General features: G+C 38.3%; 1 protein-coding gene across 1 annotated transcript in view; it reads left to right on the top strand.

The window, feature by feature from the left end:
- Positions 1 to 16,210, top strand: part of fbn3 (fibrillin 3) — a 71,968-nt gene that overhangs the window by 16,466 nt on the left and 39,292 nt on the right. Inside the window, exons 5-7 of the mRNA XM_008407965.3 lie at positions 3,630 to 3,725; positions 4,366 to 4,461; positions 13,856 to 14,053. Coding sequence (XP_008406187.2) covers positions 3,630 to 3,725; positions 4,366 to 4,461; positions 13,856 to 14,053 — 390 coding nt within the window. The remainder of the gene's footprint in view (positions 1 to 3,629; positions 3,726 to 4,365; positions 4,462 to 13,855; positions 14,054 to 16,210) is intronic.

Below are 16,210 nucleotides of genomic sequence, written 5' to 3'. Positions count from 1 at the left end.
GCTAGTACTTGCAGCAGTAGAAACAGAATTTAGGGGTGGTAACCAAGTACTCCCAGCAGTTTGGTAGAAAAATCCCAACCTTGTGTGTTCTCACCGAAGCTTCTTATGTAGAGCGCAACAGATGCCAGCGAGCTGTGATTTTAGAGTCAGACCTTTTGGCAGATCTTATGATTGCACCTCCTCTACTTAAACTAAACTTTGTCTTCATTCAAGTTGTTAATCTCACTTATTGTAAAATTGTTCAAGCTATTGCAGTGAGAACAAAGCTCCTCACAGACCTGATCTCAGAGCCCTTCAATCACGACTAAAGTAGACACTTTCATCGTAGCTGTTATCCTCTAGAGAAGGTGCCAACTCCCATTTGGAGGAAGTCCCCCATTCAACATGATGATTAAGTGCAGTTGGAAACAAATTGCAACTTTAAGTAGATTTATTGTCCAAAGTCAAATTTTTCTGCGTTAATTACACAGTCTGATTCTGGCACCCTGGTAAGCAGGTCATTTTGAGGGCATCTTTATGTCTTGCGTCTTGGTTGTGGAATGTAGAGGTTGAAATAAATCAGCAGCACATTTATTTTTATTTTTTCCTGCTCTTCTGCATGTTGGTGAGGGCTGTTTTGCCCGTAAGGCTATGATGTTTTTTTTTTCTTTGTTCCTGGATTCTGTGCTGTTCCCAATGTACATTGCAAAACCACTTTTCTGTGGAAGACCTGACAGACTTGAAATAGAAAAGATTACTCTTTGCAAAGCCAAGACTGCTTTACAAGAACTTGAGTCACGTTTTACAAAAATCTGTGTCACTTCCCAGACGACGAGGGTTTGCTCTGTAAGTCACCCCTCTAATAAACACTTACAGGACAAAGCAGCTGTGCTCAGGTTTGTGTCAGGTTGTCTTTGTAGCGTCGTCTTCCCATAACCATAATTACAAAATCCTGACAAGGGATCTTTGCGTCCGAATGCTTAAAAACAGATGTCTTAAGAGTGACAGGCTTCCACTGGTGATTGACTGGGAGCAGCAGTGAGTCCTGGGAAAAGTAGAGACAGAGCTTTTTAATTAGAAACCATCCCACTTTAACATGATCGGTCTTCTTGACCACAAAGTAATGCTCAGTCCTTTAGGTATGTGGTCCACAAACAGCTTAAGTGAATACATTACACTCCCATGATATCCGTGCAGTTAAGGAGTAATACCACAGAAAAAAGGTGGAGTTTTTTTTGTTCTTGAATGGAAAAACTTTGCTTTTTAACTTAAGACTGTGTCCCATAGTTTGTTCATGTTGCAATTGAGGCAAGCTTTTCTGTTCCCTGGAATTTATGCAAATTCAGGACAAAACACAGGCTGTAAAAAGCTCCTCAGTTTTCCATCAGGCGCACATTCTCCCTCACCAGCCGGGGCTTCCTGTGTTTCTCAGCCTGTTGTAAAAAACAGCCAGATGTCATTAGCTCACCAACAACAGCACCAGAACACAGAGGTGCATTGTGTCGAGATAGAGATAGCACAATCCACCGCACCTTGAAAGAGTATGTATATCTATTGAACCTTTACACGTTTTGCCATGTTAAAGACACAAATATGATTGTTTTATCAGGATGTTATGAAAGACTAACACAAAGTACTTCATTACGGTGAAGTGGAAGGGAATTTTTTAAGGGTATTTTCACATCTGATTGTCTGATTTGATTTGCAACCAAATTTGCAACATTTGTATGCAGACTAAGATGCCATCCTGTCGCTATTCACAGGCAGCTGTCCAGCCACTTCCTTTGTCTCTTCTATTTCTTATCCATCTCCATTTCGGCGTTCAGAGAGTTTAGTTTGGACAGAGACAATCTTACTCCCTTGGTCAAAGTATTTCTCCATACATCCATGACCTATTTAAAAGTATGATTTTTTTTATGAAGGGGAGTTTGCTCAAATTGCCCTTCTGCTTTGGAGGAGTCTTAGCTGTTGCACTTTGGAGCATTTTTCTTCATGGTTTGTTCCACAACAGGAAAGATTTGCTATCATTCAGCGTAATTATTCTTCATGTTTCACTTTCCAGTCTATATTTCTGGCTAAGGGGGAGGAAAGGGAGTCCTATTGCATACCACTGCCCACATGTTTTATATAAAATAGAGGATGAAACGTGAAAACAAAGCATGCTTAATCTGGCATTATCGTGGACAAGAAATAGGGTGAGAAAGACATGAGCATGCTGACCTATAAAGTCATGCTTCTCTGGAGTCCCAAAGCACTTGCATTAATTCTTCATCACGCACTGCCAGACTGAAGTAGGTCCAGCCAAGTCTGTACACACAGGCTGCCAAGTTTTTCACATGAAAATGTTTCCTGGAACTTCATCTAAATGCTTTAAACTACATGGAACAAATTAAACTGTGACTATTGTTCGGTGTTACAGTTACTCCAACATGTGCAAAATGCACGCTAGATGTGTTTTGACTCATGCAAAAAAGTTGCAACAGTTTGAGCTTCCAGTAAGACAGGCACAGGTCGTCAACAGTGAGCAGCGCGTCGAGAGCCTACCCACTCTTTTATTCACGGAAGTGAGTTTAGTCAAGTGGCAGATTACAGCGACTGAAATACCTCCTGCTGGCAAGTGTGCAAACTCCAAATATGTTTGTTGGGCAAACTCTACTACGGAGGAGGCTTTCCTCTCTGCATGCCAGAAATGTTGAAGAGGAAAAGAGATAAAAGCACTGTGATGGATAAAGAGCTGGAAGCCGATAGAAAGAGAGGAAATTAATGTTGTTGAGGGTGGAGCACAAAAGGTGTAGAGTACATAAGCAAAAGTGATGGAAGGAAGAAAAGTAAAAGCACCTGAATGATAAGGAAGAAAATAAATCAATGTAAGGCATTGACAAAAATAAATACATTTGATAGATGTATCCTAATGGCCAACTCTCTGGGTGTCCAGAGCAGATATATGTTCCATATACTTAAACATTTAAAATGTTCTCAAATTACTTTAGTAATAATAAAGATTTAATAGAATGTGGGACTTTAAATTGTACAGGAAAAGTTGCTCCTGTGTGTTTATATTATCACACTAACACTAGAAATAAACAAAATCTCTTTTTCTCATTTACGTGTTTTCTTTCCGTTTTAAACTTTTCTGTTGCTCCTAGTTTTTGTCTATTATTCCATACGGTTTTATAGTGGCCTAATAGTAGTCTTTGTTGGTACTCTGAGAAGTAACAATATTTTAACAAGGAAAATGTAAAACAAATCAGTTGTAACCTGGAGATAAAAGGCATAAAAAGCAAAAAAGATGAGTAATTGAAGCAGATTTGACTTTGCTTAAAAACAGAAAATTACTCAAAAAGTCAAGGTCACTGGAGCACACTTGAACAAGATTCACTATACTTTAGTATGTAGCAAGTAGATTCTTAGTACAAAAAGCTTAGAAACCAGCTGTGTTTCTAGTTGTCATGCTTCTTTGAATTATTCATAGACTTAAATTATTTTAGATGGATCTGTTAACTACTATCTATTATTGGAAGGTTTTGTTGTCTGAGGAATTTGCACATCATTTCAAATCCTTTGTATCTCACAACATAGAAAAAAAAGCATTCTAACCATCGTAAGGGAGCGCAAATATTTATGCTTTTGCTTGTATTTTTCTCTGACAGTTCAGTCCTGTAACATCAGGTGTATGAATGGAGGCAGCTGCATGGAGGACTCCTGCTCCTGTGCAAAGGGATACACTGGGAACCACTGTGGACAGCGTGAGTATCGCTCTACACAGGCCACAGACCTGCATTTATATTTATGGTTGAATCATAGTTTGGCCTGGAAGAAACATACAGATGTCATTTTAAATTCAAAAGAAATTGTTTATTTTAAAGGTTTACCAATTGTTCTATTTTTTTTGATAATCAATTTAAAGATTTAAAGATGAAATGAAAGAGAATGAGAAAGAAAGGAGACTGTTGCAGCTGTGCTAAAAAGTTTTAAAAGAAAGATTACATATAACATCATCCAACTTTCAGCCAAAATATATTTTGCTTATGCAAAGGAGAAAAACATTAATTTAGGTGAAATTGTACATTCAAATGATTTGTATGCAAAAGGCATGAAACTGGAGTAGAAGGAGCTGACAATCAAATGTAGTGTATCCAAGATTTAAAAGCAAATGTTTCTTTTAATTTTTTTTCTTTTATTTTGTAATAACTTTGGAATTAATGCTACATTTTAGGCCAGAGTGGAAATGTTACTTAAAAAGGAAGACATCTCCTTCCTTGATGCATGTTTTACTGTAACGTATTTGATGGTTTGTTTGTCAAAAGCCTTGTCTTTTAGATACAGAGGAAGCTAAACCTGGCTTATATGAAACTAATGTGAATATTTACCCCTCACCTCTGCTAGCTGTGTGTGACAGCGGCTGCCAGAACGGCGGACGCTGCATCGGACCCAACAGATGTGCCTGCGTCTACGGTTTCACCGGTCCTCAGTGTGAGAGAGGTAAGATCTCGTCATTTAAAGTTAGCATTTCAAAATTAGAGCTTCTGAGTAGATGTGGATTGCACCAAACGTTTCCCAGCTTTTGTGTTTGAAGATTGAGTGACTCTCTCTTAGGACGCAAACAGTTCCTATTCACACACTCCTCTTCTTTAAAGAAAGATATCAGTCCAGGAAGGCGCTGATGTTTCCCTCTTCCTGTCAGTCCAGAGAGGCGCCTGGTTCAGCTCTTTGACAGAAGCGTTGATGACTTCATAGAGTCTGCTCAGTCAGACAGTGGGTGTTTTTATCTCCTGTGTTTTGAACTGTGTGTGGTAAGAAGTGGCAGCTAAAAATGTTCCCACTGATGGCACTGTGTTTAATTTCTGTGGGTCTCAGAGGAGAGAAAGCATTACTGTCATGATTCATACCTGTCAGAGATCCTCACTTTCCTCCCACTTTTCCAGTTTTCTGCTTCTGCCTTCACCCTGCTGGTTCCCACTTCAAGGGATCCTGCTTATCTCCGTTTTTATTTTTTCACCCATTTCCCATTTCCTCTGTATAGATGTGCCAGTTTATCAGCATAAAAACTGCCAAAGGCCTTTTTAGATTCACAAACAGAAACCCGCCTTTCTACACTGTTTTTTGCTTTCATTCTTACAAACTTTGCTTTAGCTACCACTTCATAAATTTCTTCATGCTAGACATCATCACTTTCTAAACTCTTGGGTCTTGTTTTCTTGGAAAATACATCATTTTAGGGTGCAAAAGCTCTAAAAATGAATATATTCCTCCCCGTGCTACCGGCATCCCCACAGGACAGATAAAGTATAGTTTCTTTGTGGACTTGCTGAGGACATTTCCTCATGAGAAGTGGAACAAGAGACAGAAAGAGAGTCATGAGGAAAAGGGTTAGAAAGAAAATGGATTCCCCAGCTGTGTATACAAAGCCTGAAAGTGGGACCACAAACACTCCCCATGCTGGAGGAGCAGCGTGACCAAAAAACCTTTAAGGTTGCCAAAAGGAGAATGCATAGAAATCTGTTTGTCTTTGACTGTTTCCTGTGAGTATTCATAGAAAGAGGGTGATTGCCGATATTTGCCTTCATCAAATTTTTATCAAACAAGCCTCAGAATAACCTTATAACCTTCAATAGTGTTTGTGATCACTTTCAACTTTTCCCTGGGGTAACAGATAACCCATCATTAGAGCAGAAAACATTTTACTGCATCCTTTGGAGTTCTGTCTGTATATCGTGGTGCTAAAGTTTGTGTAATTGAGGCCACGAGTCATTAGATTTACTGAGTGATTCAGCGGGAAGACTTGCTGATGGGATGTGATTATGAAGGCAGTGAAAGTCGACCACTGAGGGTGAAATGGGTGTGGGTGAATCATAGGAAGCCTTCGCGTGTGTGGAAAGTGTGTAAGCCAGCTATTTGTTGTTCCTGCTGACTTAGCAAGAAAAAAAAATCACACGATCTCTGTGGTCCTTATGTTTGCTGTCAGATTTCCGCCATATTATGCTGGTCTGAGTTTTTGGTTTTGACTAAAACCTAAACATTGTTGGATTGACTGTTGTTAATTTTAAATATACTCCATTATTTTCTTGGATTTAGGCTTATTGTCCACTATCTTAAAAGTTATTTTTAAAGGGGACCTATTATGCAAAAATCACATTTTGCAGGTTTTTGTACTTCCAATTGGGTCTCTATTGCTGATAAAAATAACCCAAGTGCAATAAGTTGATGTTTTTTGGTGTCAGGAAAATTTGCCATTTCAAAAACCTACTGAATGTAACATGACAATCAGCAGACATCAGCTAACAACCTAAGTTGAACTCAAGGACATTTGGTTAGCTAAGTATCCAGTGGCTGCTGGAAAAACAAGTGTGGTGTTGTTGACTCACCATCCAAAAGCACTTACTACATCCTTGTTGGTTGTGCAGGAGGCTCAACTTTTGCTTTTCAAAGATGTACGGCTGTATAGCTGCACATCTGTTTGCAGCTATTTTCATGTTCGAGTGTAAATGTTGTGTTGGGGCGTGTGGCCAGCTGCAGCTTATTTGGATTTAAAGTGACAGGGAAACAGCTCAAGAGACTTAAAATAGGCAGATCTGAGCAGATGGAAATCTTATCTGGGAGCAATTTTATGCAAAGTGTAATAAACATGTTTTGTATAGGTCACCATTATGTTTTTCATTCTATGATTATTAGTCTTCAGTTCGTTTTTTTCATCAAATATCGGTAGCAGACTGAAGTGTCATGCTTATTGATGCAAACGCAAAGAGGAACAAAGGTAAGCAGAGTGGAGGCAAATGAAGCTTAATAATTACATAACTTATAGAGTCAAGGATGAAGTACACAGGGAACTGATACGTGGGAAAAAACTAGGAAAAACATGGAAAAAGTAAACGGTGAACCGGCAACAAAAGAATGTGGCAAGAAGGGGAGACAAAAAGAACCTTTTACCTTCTGGGAGAATCGATGACAACTAAGTATAACTTATCAGGGGAATATGGAGCAGCTTAGAAAGAGGCGGTGACTGATTAAAAGCACAGATGGAGCTGTGTTAAAGCATAAAGGATCTACTAACCAAAATAAGAGTTAATGCAAAGACACAAAGAGCAGAAATCAAGACAAAGAAATTAACCTGTAACCTGAAAAGGCGTCAATGACAGCTTATCCCTACTTATTAAAAATACCTCATGAAACTTAAACCTTTGTACTGGAGGCAATGATTCATGTTGTGGCAAAAAAAAAAAAAGAACTTTAAGTTTGGAGCTTTAAATCCTCATCCTAACTACTTCACACTCAATCTGCTCCGTTCATTCTCCCATCAAACTGGACGTCTGCGTTCCTTTAGTTTCCATCCAGTTGCAATATTAAATGAAAAAATTTATTACCCAACTATTATAACTAATGGCCATATCATATGCACAATGCTTTCTGTGGAATTCGACTGATGTTGTTTTGTTCATCCCAGCTGAAATTAAATAATGGACATTGTGGAGTATGTTGAACCGTAGCAATTAGTGTCTTCCCATGTGCTTTGAAATGGTGTAAAAAGTTGGAGATTGTTGTCTTTTGACTCAGGATAAAAGAGAAAAGCTGGGCAGGATTCCTACGCTGTTGAATGGGTAGGAAGGGACTCAAGGGTAGGGACAGGTTGTTCTGTGGAAAATATCCTCCAGTGACAATTTAGTTTGAGTCAGCCACTTTGGAGCCTTGTTAAATTTGAAGTACAATAACAGTTTTTTTCTATATTTAACAGTGAGTCCATGTGCAGAGACGTGTGCGCCTCAACCTACAGGGCAATAAGAAAAGAGGATGAAAATTATTAGATGGACTGTAGCTTCATCTGCAGTGATATGGATGCAGCTCTTGGGTGTTGAACAACACAAGCAAAGCTCTTGATTCTCTGGTTAACTTATATTCCGACATGTTTAGTCATTGGCATGGCCTTTCTCCAAAGTGTGGCAGGATTCTCCCCTAATGATAGGATCTGGATAGAAAAGAAAAGCATCAAACACCTTCAGGTGGCGTACAGGATTGTCTGAGACAAAGTGGCTTTTTCAAGATGCACCAAAAGTTGAACTCGGAATGAAAAAAAGAGTATTGATCGCATTCATTAATGGGTTAACGTTGACTGCCCTCTATGTGTATGCATATGTCAGTAAGCTAGAGCTGCTGCTGCATGAAGTGATGTAGAGGATTTAGTCTGAGTTTCCGTCCTGCAATATTAACCCCAGCTACCTGGAGGAAGCAGAAGACATTGCATGGAAAGATGAATGGATAATTGTCTACAAACTTTTGAGATCTATTTAAGGAAAATAAAATGTTTTTAAACCCATTCATCTCTACTAAGATGTGTTTGGTTCAGTACCTCAGAATGAGGATGATGATGTGAGCTTCCAGCTATCTTGGCTCAATAAGTTGCACATTTTCTCTTGCCTCAGCTGAGAAAGCATAGCAAAAACCTCACTCTCCTTTTGCTGGAATATGCAAAACGTCCCCTGAGCGACTGTTGTTGATGGAGACTGGAGCCCACTGGCCCCCACTGCCTGGCGGAGTCTGCATCCAGTTAGGCCTGCTGTATTGTTCCACTGCTGGGGAGTGTTGGGTAAAGTTTCCCAAAACAGACTAAAATAACTGTAGATGTCAAGCTAGATTTTTATAGCACAATGGATGAGGTACAGAAACAATATGAGAGGAAGTGGAGCCTTTCAATGTGATGTACTATCTCCAAGTAGCAACACACACAAGTTTTGTGTGTGAACCATGCAATCTGCTCGGCAGTTTGCTCGACTCTGGGGCCTTCAAATCTGCGATCTTTGTTGGACTCCTCCCACAGTTATTTCCCTCTGTATATGTGTGTTTATGTGTTGAGGCCATTTAGTCACGTTTGACCGACTGTGTTTGCGGAGAAATAAAGAAGCGGACTCTTTTAGGAGTGATTACAGCCGAAGGAAAAGACTTATCTTAAGCCTGTTGATAATAGCACTGATAAGGCTAAGAGGGGCCGCTACGGTTGGCCAAGATGGAGATAAACATCCAGACACACACACACATGCAAACACGGCAAACAAACAAGCACACATATTTGAATGATCTATGAGTAGAAGGCTCCCAGCAAAAGGCTGTGGTTAGATTTTCCTAAAGACATGATTCGCTCAGAGTAATAAGAAAATTTCCTCACAGGTGAGTAACAGTGTGACATTCAGCCTCAGAGTAAATCCTCCAGCTGTATAAAGTCTGGGAAGGCCGTCCAGCTAAAGCCACACCACACATGCACACACACACACCACACACACTGAGGACTTTTTACACATAGTATTTCCTCTGCTTTTTTCTGACCTGTTGAACTTTGACCACAGAAAAGTATGCGCAAACACAAGTAGCATAGTTTTTATGTTACAATCTCATATTTAATGTTTCTTATCTTCCCAAAACTCTCATCCCTTGGGAATTTATAAGTGCCCTGGCAGTTATTAATGAAAGGAGAGTTTCTTTTCTCCTTCTCTTGTGCTATTTCTTCTCCAGTCGTTCCTCTCCCACAGCTCTGGTCAGTGCCCAGTCTTATCAGCTGTGATCCCAAAAGCTGGACATGACTGATGGGAAAAAGCTCCAGCTCTGGACAGGATTAAATATTGCCTCCTTTAGTTTTCCTCAGAGCAAAGCGTAATATGCTTGTCCATGAAAACTCTATCATACCTGAATGAGATTCTTTGGCTCAGTTATTAAGACGTGCTCATGTTTTAAAGCTGTAACGCAAAATAAGCACATAAAGAGTGGGAAGGCTTTCTTCAGTCTAACCACAATGTGAAGGTTAGCAATGCTGATGAAGGATTTTCTGGTTATGAATGAAAAGAGATGTATTCTTAAGAGTCACAGGCTACCACAAGCATATTTAAGGTAAAAGGAACAATGAAGGGACACAGGGAACAGTTTGATCTGCTCTGCAATCTGAACTCTAATTAGACCAAATTGCTCCCAGATGTTGTCAGCTGGACTGAGACAGAATATACAGTCTTTCTTGTCCCAACCTGCCGTAGCTTTTGCTTTCAACTGGTCCGTTACTTTCACCCACATAGTAGAAGATGCTCTGCCCTCTGTGATAACGTATTGATTAATATTGATTAATACGGATTCTGGAAGACGGGTCTTGTTTAGACTTTTGATTGGGGCTCTTAATGCTCTGAAGTAAGACTTGTACTACGAGTCTGTAAAAAACTATATCCATCTATCTACATATTTGTGTCCACATTAGGCACCAATGATTAATGTCTGAGAAAAAATGTGAATGCATATTTAATTTAGCACAGTTGCATGCACAGCTGAACTTGGCTGTTATGTGGGGAATTTGTTTTGCTGTTTAGGATTAGAGGACAGTCTGTTCATTCTCTTGTGCCTCTTTCGCGGTTTTAGCCAGACACTCGGGAGGAGCGTGGCAGACATGACGGTCGGACAACGGGGAAATGATAAGGGCGTCGCATCAACTAGTTAGTTCCCGCAACCATGCACAAAATAAAAAAAATTCATAAAAGCGTACGCAGGGTCAGTACAACTCTGTTGGGACTGCGCACAGAGCAAGAAGGGAGGATTAAAGAAAAAATATGGCTGAAAGAGTTAGATTTATTTATGCTCTTTATTTAAATAAATGCACATTTCTTTACACCAATACATCTCTTCTAGCTTATATTGAAATATAATTATTCATTTATGTAATTTGCTCTCTTCTGTACGAACATTTTAAATATTTTAAATTTATCAAGGTAAAAATAAAATGTGATCCAATACATTAGTTCAAAAACCCTCCTGTTTAAAATTATCATGACCAATGAATAATAATAATAATAATAATAATAATAATAATAATAATAATAATAATAATAATAATAATACATTTTATTTCAAAGGCGCCTTTCTGGCACTCAAGGACACCGTACAAGAGTAAAAAATAGTGACAGAAACAAATAAAATATAACAATTAAAAATAGATAGAAATAAATAAAACAAAACAATGTATCTATATAAAATCTATGTAAAATCAGGCAAACCAATTGTGTCATGTGGAAAAGGCAGATCTAAAAAGGTGTGTTTTGAGTTCGGTTTTAAAATTTGATAATGACTTTATGTTTCTAAGGTATGGTGGTAATGAGTTCCAATGACCCGTGTTCATTAGGAACTCCTGTCTCTAATATTTCATGAGGATTTCTCTATACATCTTAAATATTATGAAATCTTGTTAACACATTGTTGCTACTTATACATTTCTACTATAAAAATATACTTTAGTCTTTAGTATGTCGGTCGTCTATGGAAACAATGAAGAAAAGAGTTTCTCCATATTTGCTAAAACAGTAATAAAATGATTATTAATGATCATTTTAGTTCATTAATGGTGGAGACATTCACAACTATACAGCTTTCTGCTTTCTGAGTTCTTATATTCTGACAACATGATCTAAATTATTGCTTTTTTTGCTCATAGCATTTAATGCAAGGTTATTACATTTTTTTTTAAATTTTATCTAAGGAATTAAATGTTAAAAGCATTTAGTTAGGGTTAGAAAACCAAATTTGGATCAAATGACATTACAAAAATCAAACTATAAAGTGTCCATAGAAGGTTTTTAAAATCAAAACAAGAGGTTGTTTCATCCTAAATAGTCATTTCAAGCTTCCAGGCTTGTATGTATTTCATTAGAAGTGTAAAAAAAGTTGTTGCCGATTTGGATGTTGGGGTACATTTGGGTGCATATTATAATGCAGGTATGGTTTGAATAAGCCTCCTTTCCATTGTGCCAAGCAGGTCATATGAGGCTGTAAGATCAAAGAGCAGCTGACAGACAGATAAGCAGAGTCAAAATGCAGACAGGAAGACCTAAAGTGGACAGAAATGAAGACAGATGCACGGGAAGGAGAGCTGGCTTGTGACTGGTTTATGCAGGCTCAGTTTGACCTACTTTCCTCTTTAATCCCCTTTACGCGTTTTGCTTTCCTTGCTCTTTGCCCCATCCTCAGTGACCTCTTCCATATCCAGAAGGAACTAATGAGGGCAATAAGTCTAGTGAACAATTCCCATCAGACACCAACGCTGACTCCTATCTTTCCATCTCACTCTGCCTATCAAAGCTAAGCAGGCTTTTGCAGCTTTGGCTAGCCAACCATGCAGTTTACCTTTCATCTCCACTGTGACAATCTAACAATCCAGTTTTTTTTTTCTTTTTTTTTAAAATGAAGGCTATATTAAGTTTGGCGCCACACTAGAGAATTTAATAAGGCCTTCTCCCACAAGGGGAAGCCATCATTAAGCCGGGTGTGATTTGTAAGGACGAACACCGTAGCAGCTGAAATGGTTTCAGCATGAGGTAGTTATGTCTGACTTGTGAAGTGCATTTCACAAGATTGAGACAGTTTCACTCACAAGCAGCACCATTGTAAGAAGGAAAGGTGACCGTGAAGTGATATGCAGTTTGTTCCCTTTGTGTGCTTTCAAGCAGAGAAAGACGCAAATGTGAAAGTTTCACAACATTGCATGATGTCAAGAATATATTTCCATTGCTGCTTTACACAGCTCTGAATGTGTGTTGGATTGAAAAGTACATAAATGCACTCTGTCAAGAGGTTTAATAAATGTAAAGGTGTATCTGAAAGATGATCATTTCACCCCTTTGACATTTTGTACCTTTCTGGTTTTGGTCATTTCATGGCTAAAAAAAAAAGCAGCTTTAAAACACGAGAAACACTAAAAGTAACTACACTGCAATAAATGTGAAGTAATTTAATTTAGAAACAAAGATGTACCTCTATGCCTTCGATACATATTACCAGCCAGCAGTAGGTCGCTTAGAGTTACTGTTAGTTTTGATGAAGCGTTATAATTTGTCATGTTTTAAAAGGGAGCGAGTTCAAGCAAAATAAATGATAACAGAAAATACTATGACTGTTTATGTTTGTGATTCCTGAAGAAACATGCAATGGCTCTGGCTCACACTCCTGTCAAAATGTTTGTTTTTGTGACATATTTGATCAATAGTAACATACACTTGAACATTTCCTGGAGAATTCAAATGAATAAGAAAAAATAAATAAAAATACTGAACTGTAATTTGTAGCAGCACCTTCTCTCAGTAGTTGGTTTCCATCATAAGGACTGAGAAAAGCACCACTGTATATGCTGACATTAATGCTGTGTTTCATTAACCTCAGAGGACGGAGCTTCTTGGAATATCCTCACACACGGCGTGTGTTTGGTCTTGCTCTCTCTCTCCATAGCATATATACATATCCATCTTCCTTTTATGCAGTGAATAACCGTGGAAAAATGTTCACAGATTAAAGCTATACAGCTCCTTGTGTGTGACTGATTTAATGGAAACAATCCAAAAGCAGTGCAAATAATCTGTATATTTCTGAAGCTATCAACACTGTTATAGTACATGGTGACCATATTTGATTTTGATACCAGAGCTGGTGCAGTTCTGACTTTCTAAGCTGAGGAGGTTCTTGTTTATTTTGGGTTGAGTGCTGAGTTAAAATCAAACATATCCTAAGTAACAGCTTTCTACAGAGATATTTCAACCCTATTGTTGCTTTAGAATCTGATTTTCAGTTTAATCTGACCAAAGTTTATAGGGTGAGATCTGAAATCACATTTTTAGACATTCCCTGCAATGCAGCTACCAACTTTTACAGTTCTTGTCAAAGAAAGAAAGAAAGAAAGAAAGAAAGAAAGAAAGAAAGAAAGAAAGAAAGAAAGAAAGAAAGAAAATCCTATTTTTAACTCAATCTGGTTTTGTTTAAAGAAATACCAGATGTGAATAAGGAAATGAATCAGTGTTTTTTTTCATGAAGTTAACCGGATACTACCCCAACGGTTGACTAATGTTGATTTCATGTCCCTCTCTGACCACAGACTACAGGACAGGACCATGTTTCACCCAGGTGAGCAACCAGATGTGCCAGGGTCAGCTCAGTGGAATCGTCTGCACCAAAACTCTTTGCTGCGCCACAATCGGCCGAGCCTGGGGCCACCCCTGTGAGCAGTGCCCCGCCCAGCCGCACCCCTGCAGACGAGGCTTCATTCCCAACATCCGCACCGGAGCCTGCCAAGGTCTGACCTGGATGATTACACGCCTGACAAATCTTTATTTTTGACTTCCTGTCAACAGCATGGGGAAAAGCACCAACGTGACTGCACGCTGCCACAAGGATAAACAATCCAGCTATTACTTTATCCATCATCGCTTTAGCAGAAATTCCTGCTGTATAACATCCTTCAACTCATGTCAACAACGCTGATGGGACACGTAAACAGCCGACCTGTGATTTCCTGTTTAGATCATGTAATGCACAAACTGTTAACAGGCTGCAGGAATACATGTGCCTGAGTTACAGTACATGCCACAAATCACTCAGCTGCATTTTTAAAGTCAGGAATTAGTGTTTTTTCAGCCATTTAGTAAATCAAATACAGCACATAACCAATAGGTGGTATACATTAACATACTGACACACATATTGCTCAGAGGCATCTACCGTTTTCTCACAGCTGAGATTTCTTTTTGGTTGACCACTGAAAGTCATGTTTAGACAACAATCGTGATTTTGTAAAGTAAAAGTGACGTTACCTCATTCCTTTATGTTTGTTTGGGCTTGGAGACACAAAATTTAAACAGAAAACCACAATTACAGAGTAAAGATGGCGTACAGCAGACAGGGCCTTTAAATATGTGGCTCCCAAAGCAGGACACTACAGACATTGTGTTTAGAGCTTGAACCTCCTGGGGGAATCTCCCTTTGATTTCACTTTTCTAACCCAGTACACCTGCAAAACAGCTTTGTATACACATTTTTTGTTATGCTTTCATGATCTGAGGGATTTTGAGTTTATTATTGGTAATTTCAGCCTGTATGTGGCTTCTTATATTTCAGTGGTTTACTTGTGTTGCTCTTTTCACTCAGCTTCCTATTCCCTCACATCTGTTCCTCATCTTTGCTCACCTGTGTAACATTAGGTAATCAAATTCCCAGGATAAAGATGCTTTGGTTCAGTTACTCATTGTCTGATCCTCAACCTGAAGACTGTTCCTGTCTTCTGAATTCTTGTTAAAGTCATTTATTTCCCATGCTCCTGTTGTCCCCATCTTTGTATTTCAGTCCAAAACAACAATATCTTACCAAATACATTGACGGAAAAAAAAATAAAAAATCTGCAGACCAGAGACTCGGTATGTCTCTCCAATAAACCATGGCCCAGACCAGGTTAAGATATTAGATTAAATTAATACATGACAAATGTGGAGGTCAAGTCTCAGGTTAAATTAACCCAGCTCGCCCTTTTGTTGCCTCTACCCAACCAAGAACCACAGGTATTTATTTCCTTTTTACTGAACAGTATTTATTATAAATTTGTGGTATGTAATTTAGCTGAATTCCCAGTTCTTATTCACTGCATCCAAATGGGGGTAAAAACCTAAATTATCGTTATAAGAAAAATTTAAGTTTTTCTGGGTTGTTTTTAGGTTTTGCGTCCAGGGATTTAATGGTGAAACCCTTTTAAATTATTGTTAATAATGCTTCAGCAACATCATGCTCAAGTAAGTGTGGCTTTAGCCTTTAATTTGAAGTTACAAGAAAAACATATGCAAATGTCCCACTGCAAAAAGGCAAAAATATTTGAAGAGGACACTCCATGTTGACTTCTTAGATGGATATTAGTACTTCATATTTTTATAGCTTTTTAAAATAAGGTCTGCCCTGATATGTTAGAATTCAACAAAATATAGATTACAGTGGTTGTCAAGGCAACAAAATAATTTGAGTTGAGGAAATATTAATTTTAGAGAAATGTTTTATTAAATAAAGATACTAAATCGAGTATCTTTATTTGTCTTTATTCATCAAAATACATTAAACTAAACATTTACTTTGTTGTTGCTGAGAAGTAGAAGGCAAGACAATATATATAAGTGTTGTTTTCATTTTGTAAAGGCCAAATAATGCTTACTATTACAAAAGGACTGGCAAGAACCCGTAAAATGTAGCGGCAGGACTATAATATTTGATTAATTAAAGGCTAATCTCTGTGTTTATTTGGTCATTTCTTAGTTTTTGGTATTTGAGCAGCAATCACTGATGCATCATGATTGTCATTAAACTGGCAGCTGGAGGTTGTCCTAGCTTCATTTACATTGTATATACGTATCAATGAATGTAGTATTTGAGACTATTTTGGGTTTGCTCTAATCCATACTGGGTCAAATTTTTA

The sequence above is a fragment of the Poecilia reticulata genome, chromosome 4 (genome assembly GCF_904066995.2).
Source record: "Poecilia reticulata chromosome 4, P_reticulata-male-v2, whole genome shotgun sequence".
Lineage (NCBI taxonomy): Eukaryota > Metazoa > Chordata > Actinopteri > Cyprinodontiformes > Poeciliidae > Poecilia > Poecilia reticulata.
The sequence above is the reverse complement of the archived record's forward strand: the minus strand, read 5'-3'. Positions and strand labels throughout refer to the sequence as shown.